Source organism: Petaurus breviceps, unplaced genomic scaffold (assembly GCF_028583685.1).
Source record: "Petaurus breviceps papuanus isolate PSGF00001 unplaced genomic scaffold, PetGlider_PUasm1.0 207, whole genome shotgun sequence".
NCBI classification, from domain to species: domain Eukaryota; kingdom Metazoa; phylum Chordata; class Mammalia; order Diprotodontia; family Petauridae; genus Petaurus; species Petaurus breviceps.
Genome location: NW_027185850.1, coordinates 28,478,759 through 28,502,302, shown reverse-complemented (window position 1 = coordinate 28,502,302; position 23,544 = coordinate 28,478,759). Strand labels below are relative to the sequence as shown.

Here is a 23,544-nt window from a genome sequence, read left to right as displayed (position 1 = left end):
GAGAGAGAGAGAGAGAGAGAGAGAGAGAGAGAGAGAGAGAGAGAGAGGCAGATAAAAAAGGACACAGGGGAAATAACAGAGGGAGGAAGGGATACTGTAGGATAGAGATGTATAAGAGAGAATGAGTGACAGAGTGAAAGGAGAGATAGGAGATAGGAGAGAGAGGAAGGGAGAGAGGGAGAGAAAAAAAGTAATGCTAGAGCTCAGTACTGAAGGAACAGGTGGTGCCATGAGAACAAAGATATCAAGTAGGGAGGTACCTTAGAGGTTATCTAGCCCAACCTTCTCATTTTGATAGATTGAGAAAACTGAGGCACAGAGAAGTCCAATGGATGACTCAGAGTCACACAGCAGGTGTCAGACTCAGAACCTGGGATGAGCTCCTTAGATTCCCAAGCCAGGCCTTTCTTCTCCCTAGTTGGGTGCCTTGAGAATCAATTGACTAATGGGTCCCTAGAAAATGGTGGTGAGTCAGCTAGCCATCCATGCATGAAATGCTGCTGTTAACTTTGTCTCTTTGCTTTCTCATACTCTCCAGAGCCAGTCAGCAGGCTCTGTTGACTCCCCTTCAGTCATAGGGCTGTAGGCACTAGGCTTTTTTGGCATGGGGGTGGGATGCCCACCTCTGGGAAATCTGTGGTGGAATGCTCTAGGGATCTGCCCTTGGCCTTATTCCATTCCATACTTACAGGTTGGGACCCATGGCTCCAGGGCTGATGGAGTGAGGCCTGAAGAAGAGGACAGTCAGCAGGGAAGGAGGAAATAGGAAGCAGGTGTGGAGGGAGCTCACTTCAGAGGTACTGCATTGTCTGAGTGAAGGTTGAGGCCATGTTCTTTCTCTCTTTCCTTCCAGGTACTCAAACACCTACATCCAAGCTGTGCATGACCTAAGCTACCTGCTGATTTCTCGGATACGGAATGGATTCCATCACAATGATGCCATCTACTGGTTCAGCTTTTCAGGCCGCAGAACCCGCCAGGCTGCACAAAAGGCTCATCAGTACACAGGTATTGCCTACCTGGATAGGTCTGTCTAGGTGATCTCAGCACATTGTCAACACCCCAGGAGTCTAGAGACTGCCAGAAGGAACCTTAGCAGGCCTAGGACAATAGAACAGGCTTTAGACATCACTGGGTCCATTTGAGACCAAAGATGTCATTTGCCCAGGTTCATACAGGTGGTAGGTAGGTTGTAGAGTCAGGATTCAAGACCAGATCTTCTGATTCCAAATCCATGGCTCTGTCCAGTATACTGTGACATCCCCATTTCTATCTCTTGTCACACATCCCCATTGCTATCTCTTTTCCTTCCCATCCCTTTTATCTACCCATATCATACTGTTCATTCCTTTTCCCCCTTTGTCTGTATATTCCAAACACTCCCTTCACATCCTCCACTCCTTTCTTTGATCTCTTCTTTCCAATTCCTCCAAATTCCTCTTTCTCCACCCCTTTCTCATTCTTCTATCCCTCCCCGCTTCACTCTCTTCATCCCCTTTAGCCTCCTTCCTCCCCCTGCCCCCACCAGGGGTCAGGACCATTCATTCACACAGGAATTTTACAAAAGATTTGAAACCATGTCAACACAAGCAATCCACCCCCAGTCTCAAGCCTCCCACCTACACATACACATTCTGAGATGCCCAGAGATAACACTGGAGGGGGGGCATTGAGGAGGGCCCAGAATTTTGCAGAATCTCCCTCATACCAAAGCACACAGAAATGTGTATCTCCATACAAGCCCAAGCAGGCACTTGCATGTGGTCAGGTTTTCCCATATATTCATAGATATGTGTACAGTTGAGGGGATGGAACAGGAAACAGTAGACATTTAGGATCTCCAGTACTGGTATAGGAGGCCCTTGACCACCAAGGAGTAAGACAACACCTTTTGAAAATGGACACTCCCCATGGCTTCCACCAAAGATTTTCCCCATACTCTCTCTCCCCTTTCTGCTACTGAGGTCAGGGCTCTGGCACGGCATTCTCATCCCCGGGAAATATAAGAGCCCATAAGAAGAAAAGAAAAGAGGCAGGAAGCAAGAAAGGAAAGAAGGAAGGAAGGAAGGAAGAAAACAAAATTTATCATGTACTATGTGCCAAAAACTGTGCTAAATGCTGGGGACATAAATTCAAGCAAAAAGAAAGATAGTTCCCAAACTTGAGAAATTTACATTCTAATGGGGAAAAAACACACAAAAAGGTAGCTGAAGAGCTGGGAGAGGGGGAAATGATTTTATGCCAGACCTGGCATGGGGACATGATTTTAAAGTCTGAAAAGTGAGGACAGGAGGGGAATGAAGGCAAAGCAGCCTGTGCCCTTCCACAAAATGAAGGTTTCAGAAGAAACTAACCATTAGGAGAGGAGGGCAAGCTTGAGGAGGGATATCTCACTGTGAGAAGAGCACAGGGGAGGTTAGATGTTCCAGGATGAGGAGGTCCTAGGTGCTAAGGCAAGTTCCAGGAGAATATAGCAGCAGAGACATGGGTTTGAAATCTGGGGAGCTAAGAGCTGTGAAGGCCTTCCCAGGGCTTCTAGCCAACCCATCCATTTTATGTAGCAATCTTTGTTTCTTCAGAAAGGATAATGCAGGTTCTGCTTAGACATAGCTAGGAAGAGGGGTATTGCTGCAACTTAGCATCTCCCTCTCTAGGAATTTCTCCTGCTGATCCTCATTTAAGCTCTCTGAAGCTCCAATGAGCAGTTCCTCTATTCATCTGTGAGGCAGCTTGGGGCAGGGCAAAGATCTCTAGATATGCATGGCCATCTCTCAGGGGTTTGAGGATTCCTGCTCCATGACTGCAATTTGCTTTCCTGGAGCAGACCAGGTGATTCGGAGGAGAAAGCAGCAACTGGAACAGGAAGGAGAGCTGGAGACCATCTCCAAAAAGAGACACTTGGATTTCCTGGATATTCTCCTTTGTGCCAGGGTGAGCATCATGGGTCGTTAAGGCTCATCCCATGGGAAGAGGGTTGGGTGAAGAACTTGTCCTTGCCCTAATAACTTAATTCTGACCGTTTATCTCTAGTTTTTGTAGCATCTCAGAGCTGGAAGGAACCTGAGAGAGTACCTGCCTTACTTTCACTCTCAATGTACCAACTTTCTCTGAAGCAAGACTTCTTAACCTGGGGTGTTAATTTGTTTTGGGGGAAAATTCCATCATTATTGTCCCTCACACGTGGTTTCCTTTAGAATCCCTTTGCTTTATTTTGTGTATTCTGAGAAGGGGTCCATGGGCTTTGCCAGACTGCCAAAGGGATCATGACACATAGATTAAAGACCCTTGCTTTCCAATCTCCCTGACAAGTTGTGATCTCACTCTCTGTTCTAAAGCCTCTTGATGGGGAGTGGTCTCCTTCCTCAGGCAGCCTGCACCATTGCTGGACAGCTCTCATTGTTAGGAGCTTTATTCTTCTCTCAAGTCAAAATGTTTCCCTGTGAGCCTCATCCACTGGTCCTTGTTCTGTTCTCTGAGGCTGAACAGAGTGATTTGTATTCTCCTGTGTGATAACCTTTCACATATGAGAAGAAGGTAACCATGTCCCACACCCCTAGTGTTCTCCAGGGTGAATGTTCCTAGCTCCTTTACCCAGTCCTGACATGGTATAGTTTCAGGACCCTCTAACTATCCTGCTTGCTCTTCTTTGGACTTTTTCTAAGTAGCCTGTGATGCCCATAACTAAACCCAGTACTCCAGATGGAGTTTTACCAGGGGAAGACCAACAGGACAATGGCATCTCATGCTCTGCATGGTAGACTTCCAGAGACGTCCATAGACTGGACACACCCATTTAGTCCAGTTAGGTAGCAGGTCACCCTGAGGCCCTCAAAGATGACTGACAAGAAGGGCTTTTCTCCCCTCAGTCAGAGAGCGGGAACAGTCTGACGGATGAAGAGCTGAGGGCCGAGGTGGACACATTCATGTTTGAGGGCCACGACACCACTGCCAGTGCCATTTCCTGGCTCCTGTATGCCATGGCCACACATCCTGAGCATCAGCAGAAATGCCGGGAGGAGATCAGGGGAGTCCTGGGGGATGGGGCCTCCATCACCTGGTAAGTACTCAGGAGAGAGAAGGAAAGGGGCTCTTTCTTACAGAGCCTGCCCTGTCCTCCCAATGACTCTGTACAAAAAACAAACAAAAAAAAAAGCTTGGCTTTTGTGAATGTTGTGGGACAGGACAAAAACTTTTGAGATGATTAGAATACTGTTTGCTCCTGTTTGCATTTCCTTGATTCTCCCTTGGGATGAATCAATCAGTCAGGTAAAATGCACTGTTCTAGGTACTGTGGACACAAAAACAAAAATCAAAACAGTCCATAACCTCGAGGAGCTTACATTGTGAGTAATAATAAAAAAAGAGAAGATGGGAATATGGTCTCTCCTCTCACATAGCTACCACCCACCCTGGTTCAGAGCTTTGTCACCTCTGTCCTGGACTATTGCAATGGCTTTCTAATTGACTTCACTTATCCTCCACTAAGCTACCAAAGTGATCTTTTTGAAGCATGGATATGACCGTGTTTCCCCACCCCCCACTCAATGAATTCTAGTAGTTCCCTGTTTCCTTCTTGATCAAATATCAAATTTGCTGATATTTCAAGCCTTTCACAATGTTACCCTTCTTACCTTTCCGGGTTTTTTATTTAATGACATATTTCTCTCCATGCATTCTATGATCTAGCTACACTGTGGGGAGTTAAAATAATTGAGGAGACAGATTCTGAGCTATGCAATTCATTTGCAGATAAACATAGCGACTGGGTCAAAGGACCCTCAGGAGGCATGGAGACCCTGAAAACAGGTTTTGCACAGATTTTTAACATATTAAAAGATGATACACAGGATACAAAACATGATATAGAATTAGGTATGCTGATTTCTTATTGGAGGAAAGATTAGGGACTCTCCAAGTTGGGGGGGAGGGGTGTAGAGTGAGCAAGTGAAACTTTCAGGAAAACAACAAAATGGAGGCTGTTTGCAAAATGGAGTCAGTGTTGATTCTCCCAACTCTCCCCTTTGAACCTTGGGGCTAAATTTATAAAGTTTTTTTATATGTTCATTATCAGCATTGGGAAAGACGGTTTCAAATAGTTTAGAATAATAGCTAACATAGAGTCTAAGAATAATAATAATGCATAAAACAAAGACAGTCTATTTTCCTGTGGTGACTAATATACCATTCTCTTACAACCAAGTGAACCATGAAGAAGGATTCCACTAGGGGTCATTTGGTTTAGGCAATTGCATTTCTGCTATAACCTGTTGGATTTTATGAAGGCTTGTCCTGATTTCTTCTGATAGGTTAATGTAGGAAAAAGAAGATTGATTGATCATAGCCAGGCTCCTCCCCATAACATCATACAATTTTGTAAGACTATTTGTGCTTAAGAATTGACTTGATTTGGAGGGTGTGGATGGACTCCCTCGTGGCCTGTCTGAATTTCTCAGTTTCAAGTGAGAGGCTTCTAACAGCCTGCTCTAGGGCTGCAACCCCTTTAAATGGAAATAGAGACCAGGGGATCTCATCTCTAGCCCATATTCTTTCATAGAGTTTTGGATTGTATTCATGTCTCCATTAGTTAGGGTCTCTCCTCTTTTTTGATATTTAAAACCACCATGCTCCCAAGTTTCTTGTAGTTTTCTTCCCACTAGTTCTATGGTATGATTAAAGACTGATACTGGGAGGGTCAAACAGACAATTCCACACATCCCAAATAAACATCACTGCCACAAATAAAGAATTGTCCAGGGGCTACTAGCTCCTGAGGAATTTGAAGAAGGGGAGGGAATATGTAACTCCTCCAAAGGTTCAATTATTCTTATAGTATAAATTTGTACTGAAGGTTGCATCATTGGGGTGGCTAGGTGGTGCAGTGAATAGAGCACTGGCCCTGGAGTCAGGAGGACCTGAATTCAGATCCAGCCTCAGACACTTGACATACTAGCCATGTGACCTTGGGCGAGTCACTTAACCCCAACTGCCCTGCAAAACAAAACAAAAGGTTGCATCATTCTTGGTCCACCTAGAGTCATTATAAGTAAGGTTGGTCAAAGAAATACACTGAGGTTTGTTGTCTTTAATCCCATCAAAGAGCCAGGATTTTAGCATGAATAAAAGGGTCTCCTTTGGTAATAGCAGGAAAAACAAAAGGCAATCTTCAAATCTTCTAAATCTACAGTGTTATTAGGACCTGACTTCTTGGTTACACAGAAATGAAAACTCAGAAGGGGTGGGGCAAGCATAAGTAATACAGTTCTGAATTTGATGAGTCCCATCAAATTTGAAAAAATAACTTGTTTGTTATAAAGTTGGGTCAATGATATTGGTCTTGATTTGTTATCTTCTGTTTTTCTTCTGGGGGCATAAATACTACAAGTGGCTAAAGCAAAGGGTGTAAAAAAAGTCCTTTAAAATATGGTGTTTTAAGATATCCAGAGTCAATGGGTATGGGAGAATTTGATTTTCAGTACTAGGGAATACTATCTATCCATCCATCAGGGTTGTTCTGATGGATAGGATGACAAACCCAGCATCCATAGGACCCAATTGCTCTAAGATGATGCAAAGCATGTTCTACATCACCATGGAGTTTACTGATAGAATTAAGTCTTTTCCAATCCTCTTGGGAGATGTGATTTTGGAAAAAACAACCAGAAAGAACAGTGGAATTAAGCAATAACAAGGAAATTAGTAAGATTTAAAACATAGGAGTATGACTGGGAGGCATAAAACAAATGGTATTGCAAAAAGTATACATTTTCCCCATAGATGACAATTTTTTATTCTCTGGATTAACTGGGGAAAGATAAACACTAGGTAGGACTATTAAGATAAAACAAAGCACAATAGATTTTTGGATACATTGCTCTCACAGGCCACCATAAGGAGAGAGTTTTATATGGGTACGGTGTATCCAACAGTCTTTTTCTCTGATCTTGATTGCAGTTGGGATGGTCAGCAATACTTTGAATGGGACTTCCCAGGCAGGTTGAGTTCCACTAATCCACTGGAAATTCTTGATGTAGACCTTAACTCCAGGGTGAAAATCTTCCAGTGAAAAGTCCAGTGGCCTGGTCTGTGCTGCAGCCCCTGCATTGTGAAGTTCCCTCAGTCTATTTCGTAATTCCTGTATGTAAGAAGCAAAAGAAGTATCTCCTCCCAGTAACAATGTATGTACTGGGGAGAAAGGTTCTACCTTCACAGGAGGGTGACCAAAAAGCATTGCAAAAGGAGAGCAATGGAATGCCCACCTGGGAGGTTAATGGGATACAGCATCTTCCCTGCCCATTAACAGGCCTCTGGTGTAGCCCCCTGGGGGGAGGGACTTGCCTAAGGAGGAGCTTGCTTGTAGGAAGGCTTCCACACCTGTAGGTACTAAGTTGATTAGGCACTGAGTCACAGGGTTGTGATGCCTTCTGGCTCTAAGAAGTATACATATACTCTGAGTTGGTATTTTGCTTTGGGGATTTACTTATGAAAAGGACTGTTTGATTTCCTGGTAGAGACTGAGTAGCCATATGTTCAGACTCTCCAACTGCTCAGATGGAAAGGTCGTCTCAATTCAGTGGTGCATGTAAAGCAATATTGCTTTGATTCAGGCAGTCGGAGCCTGTCTGTTGGTCTTTGTGCTAATCTCTCTGCTCATATTTTCTCTGCTTGTTATTTTCTCCAAATTCAGAGTGCTGACCTTTCCCCTGAGCTAGTGAATATAATTAAAACTAGGATTGTTAATGCCTTTCTGAGCAGTCCTAGAAAAACAGATCAAAGAACCTGTGCTAGCCCACCATCCTGGGTGTGCCAGGGTGCTTGCCATTATACCACCTTGGCCTTTTTCACAGATGACAAAAAGCAAGGGGGAGTGCTCTTGTTCAGCACCCCATTTGGGGTTTTCTTGGCAAAGATCCTAGAGTGGTTTGCTGCTTTCTTCTCCAGCTTATTTAACAGATGAGAAAATTGAGGCAAACAGGGTTAAATGATGTGCCTAAGGTCACACAGCTAGTAAGTGTCTGAGGCTGGATTTGAACTTGAGTCTTCCTGACTCCAGGTTCAGCACTCTATCCTCTATGAACTGTACCCAATAGGGGGCCTGAGCTGTACACAGTAGGGGGCTTGAGCTGTACACAATGTGGGGGAAAATCTGAGCTGTTAACAATGGGGGGTCTGAGCTGTCCACAATGGGGGGCCCAAAGGGAGTATTTCAGGAAATTTAAGTGCACAGTTTGCCTGTCATTGTATTAAGAGTTCTTTGTTCATGTGTTCACTTTGACCAAAACTCTGAGGCAATAAAGGATATGAAGTTAGGAGTTAGCTCAAGACAAGAATAGATTTGGGAGAGAATCATGTCAGTGGAATGAGACCCTTTGTCTGAGTCAATATGAGCAGAAAGGCCAAAGCAGGGTACAATCTTTTTTGTACAATTTTAGCAATGAACAATTTTAGCAATGAAACTAGCTGTGGCCTTGGAACCAGGAAATGCTTTGGCTCAAAGAATGAGCGGATGAATGACAACAAGTGGTCAATTTGCATATAGTTGAAAGGAGTATAAGTTAGGGGGCAGCTGCCAAAAATGATGGCATTGAATACATGTCGATTATATGCCAGGATGTCAGAAAGGTCATTGTGGGGTCCCGTGGCCATGTCAACAGCAGAGGAACAGCCATGGAGAGGTTCCCCTGAGGTAGGTATATCAGGAAGTAATATGAACAGTGCTTTGGAGTTACAATTTCTTCACCCAACAAAGCCGCTTCATATCTAGCAAGTCTTTGATCAGAGAAAACTTTCGTGCAGTGTCCCAACAAGAGAGCTTCAATCTTGTGGGTCCACTGTACTGCAAGTGGGGCTCCTAAAACGAAATCATATGCCTTTGCAACTAAAAGGGTGGTGGCTGTTAGAGTTTATAAGTAGAGCCATTGAATGTAGCTGACTGGAGTAACATGCTACAGGGTGAAGAGAGGGTTTAAGGAGTTGAGTGAGGACCTCTGAAGCCATCCCCTTGTGTTTGTGGACAGAAAGAGAAAAGGGCTTACTGTATCTGGAAGTCCCAGTGCTGCAGCTGATAACAGGGCCCTCTCAAAGTCTATAAGGTTGTAAGATGCTCTGGTTCAAGTTGCAAATGTTTTGAAATGGCATCTTTGGTTTGAAGAACCAGAGGTTTAGTGATCTCACCAGAAGATGGGATCCACTGATGGCAATATCCAGCTGCTCCTAATATAGTATGTAACTGTCTTTTGGTCATGGGAACTGACAATTGTTGAGCCTGTATGCCCTTCTGGGAAACAGAGAAGTACCTAAAAACAGGGTGATACTAAGGTACTCTACCGGGGGAAATTCCTTGAATTTAAAAACTTAAGGAACCCTCTGATGAAGCTGGAGACAAACATGGCAGCTGTTGTTTTGAGACATCCCAATTCTTGGTGCTGCTAGTAGGGATCCTCAATGTACTGAACCAGAGAGGAACCTATGAAAATGATGAAAACCAAGTCCTGTTTCAAGATTTGAGAGAACAAGGTGTGGCTTTCTGCGTACCCTTGAGGCAAATGAGTCTACATCCCTTGTGTGTTCTTCCAGGTGAAGACAAACAGGTACTGAGTGTCTAGATGAATGGGAATGCTAATGAAAAATACTGGTAGACTCCCAAGGAGTTGAGGGAACAAGGGTAGCAGGGTTGGACACTACTGAGTGCCTGGGTAAAGGTAAGCATGAATAGTGCATAAGTCTTGTACAAAGTGATAAAGCAACTTACCATTAGGCCCTGGCTTGGGCTTCTTATCAGGGAGGATAGGAGTGTTACAAGGGACTTTATATGAAACAATAATCTTGATCCATCAGAGCGTCAATAATGTAAGGGGTGTAAAGCCTTCAATAGCCTCCCTGAACAAAGGGCACTGAGGCATGGATGGTGGAGATGGAGGAGGCTCCCTTAGTCCAACTGTTGGCAGATACAGTGGATTTGAACAATCCCGTATCTAAGGATGAAGTTGCCCATCAGGGATCTCAGATCACATCAGGGCACTCTCTGGAAGACAGTGTTCTCTCTCTGTAAGGACAGAGATCCACTGGGGAAGCAGGAAACAGTGGCTCTAATTTTACAAAGGAGATCATAGCCTAACAGGCTGGCAGGAGAATTGGGCACAAGGAGAAAAGAATAGTCTATTGAGAAAAGACCAACACTTACCATGGGGGGAGATAATTTGGGGATGCTCTGAGGCTTCCCTGAGATCCCAGTAACATTTAGAGATCCAACAGAAGTATACTCAGAATCTGGTTTGCTTATCAACCAGAAATAACTGGCCGTGTAACCTTGAGCAAGTTACTTAACCCGGATTGCTCAAAAAAAAATGAATGAGAAACTCCAGTATCTAATAAGCAAGCGTGTCATCACCTTTAAGGGAGGTGTGGGAGGGGGTAGACTGGGATGGTTGGGGCAAGGACATAAGAATCAGGAAAAATTAAAAGCTCCTTATCAGAATCTATGGTTCCCCCTGCCCCCTTTGGCATGAGGAAAGACTTTTTCATGCCAAAATGCCAAAGACTTTCCATGAGTTCTTCTAGGCCCCTCACTATTCTTTTATCACTCCAGTTTTGGAGGACAGTGCTATCACAGTTTGTTGGTGCAGTGGATACAGTGCTGGGCCTGGAGTCAGAAAGACCTGTGTTTGAATCATTTACTGGCTGTGTGATCTCGGCTAAGGCACCTGCCTTCTGTTTGCCTGTTTCCTCAACTGTAAAATGGGGGTGCTAACAGTACCGACTTTACAGGGCTGCTGTGAGGATCAAATGAGATATTTGTGAGGTACTAGCACATAGTAGGTGCTGTATAAATGCTTTTCCCCTTCTCTGCCTTCTGTTTCATTCCAGGGACCACCTGGGCCAGCTTCCCTATACCACCATGTGCATCAAGGAAGCCCTGCGTCTCTACCCTCCTGTGCCGTCCATTGGCAGGGATATCAAAGAGAGCATCGCCTTTCCAGATGGACGCTTCTTAAGAGCAGGTGCCCTCTCCTACTTTCACTCATACTCCATATTTGTGGGGCACCCACTGGAAGGGCGGGAGCTTGGAGCAGACGACTTCTGAGCTCCTGCCCACTTCTGAGAAGAGATCAAGTGAGCTTTAAGATTCTAAAACTGTGTGGTTTTCTGTTCACCCTTGAGGTCCGTGTTCCACTCTAGTTTCAAATGAGAATATATTTTATGCCAGACCTTATTTTCAAATCCTGCCAGGCAGGTTAGCTTTTCTCCTGCTCCGGAGAAGGGACCACTCATCTCTCTTGTTTTCTGCTCACACCTATCACACCTGGGCCAGTAATGTCTGACCTGTTTACTATTCACTTCAAAGGAGGTCTCAAGCTCAAAGGAGTTCCCAGGGAGGTCAATGTATTGCACAGTACCCCTCCTTACTAACTCACTAAGGTTAGTCAACAGCACCAGGTTCTTCCCCTTCCAAACAAAGTAGAGAAAAAAGGGAATGTGGTATTCAAGGGAGTCCTAATAGTCAAGATGGGTGGTTGCCTCTGGCAAGGTGAGAACTCAGAAAGACTTTAGCTTAAAAAGGCCAAGGTCTCCCAATGCATCCTGGGCCCATCTCCAGTAGTCCTGATCTATATCTGGCCACTGGACCCAGCTGGCTCTGGAGGAGAAAGTGAGGATGGTGACCTTGCACAGCCTTCCCTCACTCCAATCAAAGTCAACTGCAAGTCATGGCATCATCTTCCTGATGTCATGGTCCTCTTTGAGAACAAAGGACATGACCACAACAATCAAAATTACTCTGAAAGAGGAGGTCTCAGAGCTGGACATGACTATAAAAAATATCTTGTTGGGTCTCCCCAATTTTTAGGTGCAGAAACCAAGGAGGGGGGAAGGGAATTGTCCAAGGTACTTGTCCATGTCCCAAACATGTCTCACAGTTATCCTCCCAGTCCCTCTTAGCCCTTTATGATTCTTCCTTTCTAATCCAGAGATTATACTTCATGACAGAGAAAACAGAAGTAAAATAAGAGTTGAAATCCATTATAGCCAGCCTGTATACCCTGAACACTCTTTTCTTTTCCTTAACAGGAAAACCTTTTAGGGTGGGGAAAGGACTTGGATCTCTTCTCTTCACCCCTCCACCCAAACAGGGGCCCTCCCCCCCCCAACCACTGCCCATTGCTTAGGGCTCCTTCTGAAAGCCCCAGAGCCACCATTCCCAATGAGACTATGGAAAGGAGACTGAACTTGGGGTCCAGAGACCTGGGTTCTAATATTGCTTAAGGCACTTGCTAGCAGTTTGTTAATGTGCAAACTTCTCTTTCTTGTCTGTGAGATGGAGATAATGGTACTGCAGCACTTGTCCTTCAGGGTTGTTACCAGTCAAATAATACAATGTGTGCAATGACATTTGTAAAGCTCAAAGCCCTGCACTAAAAGCGATGATTATCACTTCCCACTGCCATGCTGGGGGCCCTCAGTGAGGGAGATAAGGGATAGATCACTGTACTGGAATCAGGAAGACCTGAGTTCAAATTTGACCTTTGTGTGAATTTGGGCAAATAACCTCTGCCTCAATTTCCTCAACTGTAAAATGGGCAACAATAATAGAATCTATCTCAGAAAGTTATTGTGAGTATCTAATGAGTTAATATTTATAAAACAAGCAAAAAAAGAAGCAAAAACATTTATCACAGTGATGGCAAATAGTAAATACTACATAAATGTTTATTTTCTGTCCTTCCCCTAACCCCCACAAAACTTAACTTTGTCCATATTTTTGTAGCATGAGAGCCCCTAGGGAAGCCCTTGCCACCCCAGGTTCAAGGGGGCATTTGGGGGCAAACATAATTATGCAAATACTAATTGAGCCCCTATCTAGTGCATTCTTCGGACTAAACTGGGCAGGGACAATCTGCCAGATGTGCAATCAGTAATCCTTAGCCTTGTGGTGGTGGAGGAGGAATCATTATTCTAACTGTTTTGGGGGCCTGCCTGGTCAGTCATGATTTGGAAACTATTAGACATCATTTAGCTCTTTTGTTAGTGAGTTGGAGAAGGAAATGGCAAACTGCTCCTGGTTCTTTGCCAAGAAGACCCCAAATGGGGTCAGGAAGAGTTGGACATGACTGGAATGACTGAACAACAGAAGTGGTGGGCTAGGTCAACTGCCCTGAGCCTTCAATAAGGCTCATTGACACACACAGCCCTGCACAGGTGAGGGCAGAGCTGGCAGCAACCTTTGCCTTCCATTCCTGCCCTCTGCTGCTATTCTGGAGAAGGTCGCTGTTTACCTTACATGGCTTTTTCTTTTTCTTTCCCTAGGAAACGCAGTTTCTCTGCACATATATGCTCTTCACCACAGCCCCAGGGTGTGGGAAGATCCAGAAGTATGTTGGCCCCCACGATGGGGGTGGGACTCAGGGGAGGTGGTATGGACATGTGTGGAGTTTGTGGAGAGCTAGAGGAGAGTCCTCCAAAGCTTGAAAGATGGACCCTCTCTGGCATTGTTAGCCCCTGAATCCTCTCTCCGTTGGCTGGTTCAAGACAGCACGAATCAGCATGGGATGTGTGTGTGTGTGGGGGGGCTGGGTGTTTGTGTGTGTGTGTGTGTGTGTGTGTGTGGTGAACAGCCTCCAACCCAACTCCACTGATCCAGGGGTCCTCTTGCAGGTGTTCAATCCTCTCCGCTTCTCCCCCGAGAATGTGACCCTCCAGCATTCCCATGCCTACCTGCCCTTCTCTGCAGGACCCAGGTGAGTCATTGTGGCTAGCATGAGTTCCTTCTGAGAAAACAGGTGTTGAATGAATAAATGCAATAAATGAATGAATGAGTCAGACACAGAAGGTGGGGGTGAGTGTAGGTTTCCTTCCGGACCCTGAATGGAAGAGAAACCGGCAAGAGAAGCTACGCCAAGCCTACAAAGGCTGAGGCTGGACAGTAGATAGAATGCTGAGCCTGGAGTCAGAAGATCTGAGTTCAATACCTCAGACCCATAATACCTATGTGTCTTAGGTCTACCTCAATTTTCTCAGCTATAAAATTGGGGTACCTACTGCACAGGGTTGTTGTGGAAATCAGATGAGATGCTATTTTTAAAAACACTTAGCACAGTGTCCAGCCCATATTAGGTGCTTAATAAAGGCTTGTTCCTTCACAGCAGTTTGTTTCTGTCAGGGCTCTTCTGAGTGGGAGTCATGGTTGGCTTCATCCAGACTTTCTTAGTCAAGAGATGCCCTGGCCATGAGTGTTTCTCCCCCCTCCCCATTCCATGAGACTCCAAAGCCCAAAGCAGCAGGCTGGTGTTCTCACCCCTCTAAAGTGAGCATTTCTTTGAGTAGCTTGTTTTTGGTGTCTGCTATGCTTACAGGGGATCCCGTGGGAAATCCATACTCTGAGTAGCACCTCTCCCACAACGCATTAGCTTCTCTTCAACACAGATGCTTCTCATTCCTGCTTGGATTTGCCTGGTGAAATGATCTGTTGCTACTAGTGTACATGGCTGATGTTTTCACTATCTCTTTCCAGAGCTCAGCTCTAAAGGCTGGCTAAGGCTTAAAGCATTTCTTCGAATACCCGGAGCCCCCCAGCTTCCCTCTTAGTGACATTTTGAATGAGTAAAATTGGTTTCTTAGTAACTGGGGGTGGTTCTTGACCTATCCATTGAAAGTCTCCATGCAGTACTTTTATAGAATAATATGCATTCAGCAGCCCCACTGGCTTCCAGGCACCATATCAACTGCATTCTGGTAGAATTCTCTAGTGCCTGCTATTGTCTCAACAGGAGGGTGCTTGCTTGGGAATGAAACCTGAGTCCTTTAGCACCATGGCTTTATTTCTAAGATCACTTCTTATAGTCTTTTGCCAGCCATTTGACTCTACAGACAACTCAGGTAGTGAAGGCTGCTTCAGTGAAACAAAGTTCACACTCACTGATGACATGGTCTGGAGGAAATCACCACCTCTCAATTACACTTCCATTTGTTTGTGGCCCACTTAACTGTGTGTCACATAGAACTTTATCTTTTCTTTTTTAAAAAATAATTAATTTATTTTTAGTTTTTAACATTCACCTCCATAAGATTTTTGAGTTTTAAATTTTCTCCCCCATCCTTCCCTCCCCCTCCCCAAGATGGTGTGCAATCTGATGCAGGTTCTACTTCTACATTCATATTAAACATATTTTCCCATTAGTCATGATGTAAAGAAGACTTAGAACCAATGGGAAGAACCATGGGAAATAAGAAACAAAAAAAAGGGAGAGCAAATAGTCTGCTTCCATCCATATTCAGACTCCAGAACTCTTTCTCTGGATGTGGACAGCACTTTCCTTTGTGAGTCATTTGGAATTGTCTTAGATCCTTGCATTGCTGAGAAGAGCTAAGTCTATCAAAGTTAATCATTGTACTATGTGGCTATGTACAATCTTCTCCTGGTTCTGCTTATTTCACTCAGCATCAGTTCATATAAGTCTTTCCAGGTTTTTCTAAAGCCCACCTGCTCATCATTTCTTATAGCACCATAGTATTCCATTACATTCATATACCACAACTTGTTCTGCCATCCCCCCAATTGATGAACATCCCCTCAATTGCCAATTCTTTGCCACCACATAAAGAGCTGCTATCAATATTTTTGTACATGTGAGTCCTTTCCCCATTTTTGTGATCTCTCTGGGATACAGACCTAAGAAGTGGTATTTCTGGGTGAAAGGGTATGCACAGTTTTATAGCCTTTTGGACATAGTTCCAAATTGGTCTACAGAATGGTTGGATCAGTTCCCAACTCCACCTTGTATTAGTGTTCCAATTTTATCACATTTTATCCAAAATTTGTCATTTTCTTAAAACTTTATCTTTTCCTTCAGTATCACCATCACATGGCCTCTGAGACAGAGCACTTACGTTTACCTTAGTGGTCCTTGGCTGATGATATCTGCTAAATTCACATAAAGCTAGCCATCTGTAGCAAGCAGCATCTAACTGAGTGTGGTCAAAATCCAAATCAGAGGTTTTCTGTAAGTTCACTCTCAGAAGGTTAATTCCAGACAAATGGGCTTTGAACTTTTCAGTGTCAACTTGCTTGTAGACCAAGAACTTCAGTTGGTGTATGGTAATGTGAGGATAAAAAGTATTCAGCCTATACTATGAGAGACTAAGGCAGAGCTCTGAACCAATGGTACTTTATTAAAGGGTTCATGGTCCCTTCTATTAAGTGGACCTCAGATCTTCCTCATAATCTGAGATGCTCCCTCCTTCCAGGCCCTATTTTTATGGAGGGTTAGATATCTAGACATTCAAGAACTCATACCAACTACAGGATAATTCCATTGGTTGACACATGATACATAAGCTAAAAAAAGCAAAAATGATCTGTCAGCAGGGTGACAAGTTGGGTGAAGCAAAGAATATCTCCACTGAATAGGTGGTCAAAGGTGAACAGCTTCTTCTTAGGTTAGGCAGGAGCTATACATATGCTCTAAGAACATCTTGGGGGGACTTTTCATACCATGCCACTACCCGTGCTTGGTTTGGTCATGGAATTTGAGCAAAACAGGATGGAAATGTCTTTGTTGCATTCTTTTTTCTTTTTTTGGAGGGGGGAAGCCAGGGAAGTTGGGGTTAAGTGTCTGAGGCCAGATTTGAACTTAGATCCTCCTGACTCCCAGACTGGTGCTCTATTCACTGTGCCACCTTGCCACTGCACTTTGTCACATTCCTATGGTTGTGCAAGTGAGTTCTGCAGCTGGTAAACAAGTAATGGACATTACATTAAAGTTCGAGGGCTATTATAGAGCCCTACTGTTAGACTCCATATTCCTATGTGACTTATATAAAGTATGGATAAATACATTGTTTATTCTTACCCAAATATGCTAAAGAGACATGGCAAAAACAGAATCCTATTGGTTGATAGACCTGGCTCTTGAGGGTTCAAAATGACATATTAGTGGGAGGTGGGTCACAGATTGAAAGAAGTATGGGGCATCTCCACTAAGTGGTCATAAAATGGTCACCTGCTTGTGCTGAACAAGAAAGAATGGTCCAGAGGCACAAAAATAAATTGGGGGATTTTCCTTTAGTTGAATCACCTCCACCACACTGGGCTTGGTCACCATGCCAAGGAAAAACAAGGGTGGAGGGCCTCTCCTTAACTTCCTATGATTAAGCAAGTGAATTTACAATCTGCAGCTCATAGCTCAGGGGCCAAATATACAGAACTTACAGGCACTACCCCTATGGAATCGTATCAAATTGATTAATACTGATTGGAATAGAGGAGGGGTCCTCAATGAATCAACTTTCTCAAGGTCCTATGTTTCATGGAGTTCTCTTTTGGCAAGAGAGACTAATTCCTGGCAGCCAGCACTCCTTTGGGAGAGGAGAACCGGTCCCAAGTCCAGCAGACTGGCATCCATATGCAGGATGAAAGGCTTGCTTGGATCAGCACAGGCTAACAGTGATGCATGTGAGAGGCAGTTCACTAAGCCTTTGAAAGAACATCCACATTTATCTATCCATTAGTTTCCAAATGGCTTTGTAGGTTTTAAAACAATTTGACCTTTCTACTTTTAGTTTTCTTCAATCACATATGAATAAGCATGGTTTGAAAAGGGAAGCTTAGATATTAATACAGTTGTGGCACTAAACATCAAATTCTAGAAGGTTCTTACACTTTGGAGGCTCTGGGGACACGACCAATTCAGAAGTTTGTCCAGCTCCTCTGGGTTAGTCTTCATGTTTTCCTATGGAACTTTGTGACTCCCATAACTGAAAGAGGGGCTATGAATTCGGCACTTGTCAATTGATGGTTTCCAACCAGCTTTTTTTTTTTTTGGTAAGACAGTGAAACATTTTAATCCAACTTTTACATTCTTCCAATGTCTTAGATAGATAAGTAGGTAGGTAGATAGATGGAGAGGAAGATGATAGTGCATTTGTCAAGTACTTACTCTGTGCCAGGCACTATGCCAAGCACTGGTGATACAACTGCAAGCAAAAAGAAACATGGTTCTTGTCCTCAAGGAGCTTACATTCCAATAGGGATGGACAGCCCATGAAAGGGAGCTGCAAAGCATGCTTGGGGTAGGGGATGGCCTCATGTGGGATCAAGGCCAAGCACTTCAGGGAGTCATGGGTTGGGCTGGGTTTGAGGAGCACACAAATGAGAAGAAGGCAGTTGGGAGGGTGGTGGTGAGGTCGCCCATGGAGCGATAGGCTGGTCTTTCCAATGACAATGAGATAATTCATGTTTAACTATCTTTACCAGCACTAGTTGGAAAGTGGCAAGGGTACTCTCAAACAAGCAAGATCCAAGTGCAGAGAGGAAAGCAATTTCTTTGAATTCCCTTTGCCACAGGAATCGGATAGTACCTATTGTCCCTAGTGGCAATTATTGGGATTGCAAACAGTGCCCAGGAAATTCTGATCTTATCACTCAATCATCAGTCAAAATTACGCCAGGTGTCAGGGATATACAGAGAGACTGACATTGGGAATGGTTTAGAAGAGAAAGTAAGCAGTGGAGAGTCTAATGCAGGGGTGGGGAACCTGTGGCCTTCTAGGTCCTTGGGTGTGGCCTTTTGAGCTCAAGTTTTACAGAACAAATCCTTTTATTAAGGGGATTTTTTCCTGTGAAGTTTGGAGTCAGTCAAAGGGCTACATGTGTTCTTGGGGCCACAGTTCCCCCAACCCTGGTCTAATGCTTCTTGAGGGAAACAGAGAATCTAAAATGAGTGAATATCCAGGGGTAGATCCAGACCTTTCTGTGGACCGAGGGAAGGAAGGACTTGGGAAAGAGCTGAGTTTTCCCTAGGATCATCCCCCGGGGATAGAGGAAGTGCCAGTGGCTCATTCCTGGCCTGCTCTGCATTCGCAGTGCAGGTCACACCCAGGGCATCTCTGGAACTTGAATTGTGCAGGTCATTCCAGTTCTAGAATCATCACCGTCAAGCCAGGAAATCAGCTCTTCAGGGCTTTACATTCGTGTCTCTTTTTTCAATTTGTAATTTAAAAAAATTTTAAACTTAAATAAGAAAAGAAAAAATTTAAATACTAAAATCAAAATATTACAAAAAAGAAAATGTGCACAGAATGTGAGAGGATTCAAGATATACAGCAATAAATTTCCATTTCAAGAAAGCCTATATAATAAATACTAGACATTGTGTTGAGAGCTGCCCATCTTTTCTTTGCTTCCTTGTTAGTTTTTTTTTGTTCTCTGCTGTGCATTTTTTACTTTATTGTTTTTCTTTCCTCCCCCCAGGATGCAATTGAGCACAGACACACAACAAACACACACACACACACATATACACATACAAATATATACATATACATACCCATATAGATATATATACACCCAAAGATATACATATATACAATATACCCATATATCCTTAGCAATAATCATAAACATATAGAGACATATTCATTCATATGCATCTATGTAGAACTGTACTATACTTATTCTCTGTTTCTTTGAGGGTGACTAACCTCTTCCTTCATAAGTCCAAATTTTTCCATATTTTTCCAAGTCCACCAACTTGTCATCTCCTACACCACAGCAATACTCCAACCTCATACTGTCTAGTTATTTTAAATAGTCCAAAACAATGCTGATAAATGTGCCTGATGCCGTGGTTTCCCTATTTTTCTCTTTTGATTAAATCTATTTTAGCCTTAACTTTGAGATCATGATTATCACCCCTGCTCCTTCTCCCCTAACAAATTCTACTCCTGATCTGTTTTATGTTGGTGCATATCTCTTATTTCCCATACCTCCTGATTCCTCTGCTTCTATCTGCTACCTTGTGCTCCTATTACTTAACATACTTACCCTCCTAGGATCCCTCCCTTATCCTCCCATTCCCATTAATCTAAACACCCTTTTATACCCCCCTTTAATCTATTCCCTCCCCCTCCCCTGTAAAGATCCTTCCCTTATCCCTTCCCCTCTCCCTATCCCCTTATCGTTTTATTTCTTTCTGAATTTAGGAGACTTTTATGCCCGTATATATATATATATATATATATATATGTATATATGTATATATGTATATATGTATTGTTCCCTCTTGAACCATTCATGATGAAAGTGGGGTTCAGGAACTACCAGCCCTCTTCCCTCATCTAATTCCTCTGTGTCAGTTCTTCCTCTAGCATCTCATTTGTGTAAGATAATTGTTCTTTTTAGTTATTCCTAAATGGTTTAATTTTTTAAAGTCATATCATACTCAGGTCTTTCCCAATCTTTCTTACAAACTACCCCATTGCTAATGGCAATCCTAGACATATATTTTACATATATAGAAGGTAAGCAGTCTGTCCTTATTAAGTCCCTGTAATTAGTTTTCGGTATGCACTTTGTATTTCTCTTGGCTCTTGTATGTCAAATCTTCTATTAAGTTCAGATTTCTTTTTTTAAACAAAATCCTGAAAGTCTGACAGTTCATTAAATGTTCACCTTTTTTCCATTCAGGATTATGCTTAGCTTTTCAGGGTATGATATTTTTAGCTGGAACCTTAGTTCTTTTTCTCTTTGATAGGTAGTATTTCAAGACTTGTGGTCTTTTAGTGTCACCACTGCTAGGTCTTGTGTTATTCTAATTGTGGCACCACCATATTTAAATTGTTTTTTCCCCTTGTTGTTTGTAATATTTTTATCCTTGATATAGCGGTTTCAGAATTTAACTACAATATTCCTGTGGGTTTACCTCATGGGATCTCTTTCAGGTGCTGATCATTGGATTTTGTCTATTTCTACTTTCCTCTCTTGTTCTAATGCTTAAGGACAATTTTCTTTAATTATTTCTTGTATTATTGTATCAAGATTCTTTTTTTATCATAGCTTTCAGGTAGCTAAATTATTCTTATGTTTTCTCTTACTGATTTGTTATCCAGATCAGGTGTTTTTCTTATGAGATGTTTCACATTCTCTACATTTAGTTTTATTATTTCTTGATCTTTTATAACTTTGCTATGAAGACCAAATGAGCCATCCCTATGATCTCATTTTTCTTTAAGTTTATACTCAGCAATGTGTATTGAGATGAATCTGACTCAGAACTATGATATTCTGAACTTGGACAAAAAGCATGAGGATATAAAAAAAATGAAAACTCTTAATCATTAATATCAACTCTAGCAATGTCTTATGGATGTTTTGATTATTACCTTGAGAAGATCCTTTTTATTTGAACTACATAAAAGGAAGACAGTTCTTGTCCTCAATGAACTTATGTTCTACTGAGAGAAGGCAACATACAAAGGGGAGCTAAAAAGCAGTCTTTTCTTAAGCCTTATTCTTATCTCTAGAACTGGGTGATTTTCTTTGTCCTGAGATACACTGAGTTACTCTTGAATAAAAATATATCCATTACATTAAAACTACCTTTGACTATTCCCTGACTCCTGTAGCCCCTCTACCTGCTTGGGAGGATGTGAGGCTTGAATCATGGTGCTTGAGTAGGAAACATTAGTTTTTTTTTTGTTTCTTTTTTAAGCAATCAGGGTTAAGTAACTTGCTCAAGGTTACATGGCCAATTATTTCTGGGTGTGGTGCTGAGTGTCTGAGCCCGGATTTTATCCCCAGGTCATCCCAACACTGGAGCCGGTGCTCTTACTTGCTGAGCCAGCTGGCCGCCCCTAAGCAATTGGGGTTAAGTAACTTGCTCAAGGTTACACAGCCAGGTGTTTCTGGGTGGGTGCTAAGTGTCTGAGCCCGGGATTCGATCTCCAGGCCATCCTGACACTGGAACTGGTGCTCTTACTCGCTGTGCTACCTGGCTGCCCCGAAACATTAGTTTTGATTTCTAGCTTCTCCTTTCCCCCCAGAATTCCAGTTCTGGAATTAGAAACTAGAATTCCCCAATGAAGCAGGTAATGGGAGAGACCAATGATAAAAAATAGTTTTCCCTAGTCAAGTACCATGATTTAAATCTCAGACTCTCCCTGATGGATGCATTTAACTTAAAATGTGTACATGGCATGTAATGTACTTTGCAGCATTCTCTCCCCTAGCTCTTTGAGAGTAGGGACTATTTTTTGCCTTATTCCTAACACTTAGCATAATATGTGGCATGGAGGAAATGTTTAACAAATGCTTGCCAAAAAAGCAAAAGCAAAAACAAACAAAACAAAACAAATGCTTGCCAAATGATTGACTATTTAAATGTCAGTAATTATTTGGTTTACTGGGAACATTCATAGGAGATATGAAGTTGTAGTGGTGGGAGTTCAGTGTTTCTGCCATAAGAAACAAAGTTCAGTGCAGTGGTGGGAGTGAGAAGAAAGAATCTACTGCTATAAGTCCTTAGGACACCAGCCTCCAGTCTCTCTTTAACTGCCTGAAACCAGCTCATAAAAATTGAAGACCAAGGTTTTTTGCAGGTTTTGTTATGCTGTTCTATTTTACTCCTGTTGCTTTTTAGGAACGAGGAAACTATATAGAGCTAAATCAAGACATCTCTGTGATAAAGTGATATGGTTGTGCGGGTGGAGTACCCCTGGGTGACTTTTCTAATTTGTCTGTTGTGTTTTGCTATGTTGTGAGTGTCACTGGGGACATCTTGGGTGTTGGGCTACACCAAGAGTTGCCTGAAGTCTTGGGCAAAGAAAATATGGAAATGTTTGGTGGTGATAAGCCTTGGATACATGGTTAATGTCAGATGCATAACTGATAACATTTGTTGGTCTTTTCCCCTTAGTCTTGAACATCCCTGTCCAGGGCCAAGGGCCCTGGCAGTCAATCTAGAAATGTATCTGGGACCAGGCTGTGGGAAGTCTTGAATGCTAGAGTGGGTGACTGAGATTGAATGAATCTCTGCTAGGTCTTGAGTTAAAGTAATCTGAAACCTCTTCTCTCTCCTTCTCTCCTCCATGTTTCTAGGAACTGCATTGGACAGAAGTTTGCCATGAATGAAATGAAGGTGGTTCTTGCTCTGACCCTGCTCTCATTTGAGCTGAAGCCAGATACCACAAAACCTCCCCTGCCTATTTCAAGGCTGGTTCTTAGGTCTCAAAATGGGATCCACCTCTGGATGAAAAGACTCCCCTAACACTGCCCCAGAGAACAGAGGATGAGGAGTCCTCCCTTTCTCAGTCATCTGTCTGACTGTTTACCTGCCCGGCTAAGACCTCTCTTGTTTCTCTCCTTCACTCTTGACTATAATAAAGATGATACCATAGATTAGAATCTAGAGCACTGGGGTCATCCCTTCTGGAAATGTGGAGAGGAAAAAGAATAAGGATGGTGAAGGAGTGATGGGAGAGAAGAAGAATAATAGAGAAAGGATGGAAGGGAGAAGGAGGAGGAAGGAAGAGGAAGTCAAAAGCCACGTGGATGGGTGGGTTCCATTTTAGGGATAAACTTTGGGATGGATGTTGAACATTCAATGGAAGGTAACAGGGGTGGGGAGGGTACTTGAGACTATGGCTTGAATGAACTGGACATGTTCAGCTTGAAGAAGAAAAGATGTAGTGGGGGGGCATAGGAAACATTTTCAAGAATCTGAAGGGCTGTTGCATAGAAGAGGGATTGAATTTGGTCTTGGCCCTAGAGGACAGAAC

The 23,544-nt window shown here is 43.1% G+C and overlaps 1 protein-coding gene across 1 annotated transcript in view; it reads left to right on the top strand.

The window, feature by feature from the left end:
* Positions 1-23,173, top strand: part of LOC138164836 (cytochrome P450 4A6-like) — an 88,876-nt gene extending 65,703 nt beyond the window's left edge. The window contains exons 11-12 of the mRNA XM_069092761.1: positions 13,648-13,730; positions 22,865-23,173. Coding sequence (XP_068948862.1) covers positions 13,648-13,730; positions 22,865-23,033 — 252 coding nt within the window. The 3' untranslated portion in view covers positions 23,034-23,173. The remainder of the gene's footprint in view (positions 1-13,647; positions 13,731-22,864) is intronic.
* Positions 23,174-23,544: the final 371 nt, after the last annotated feature.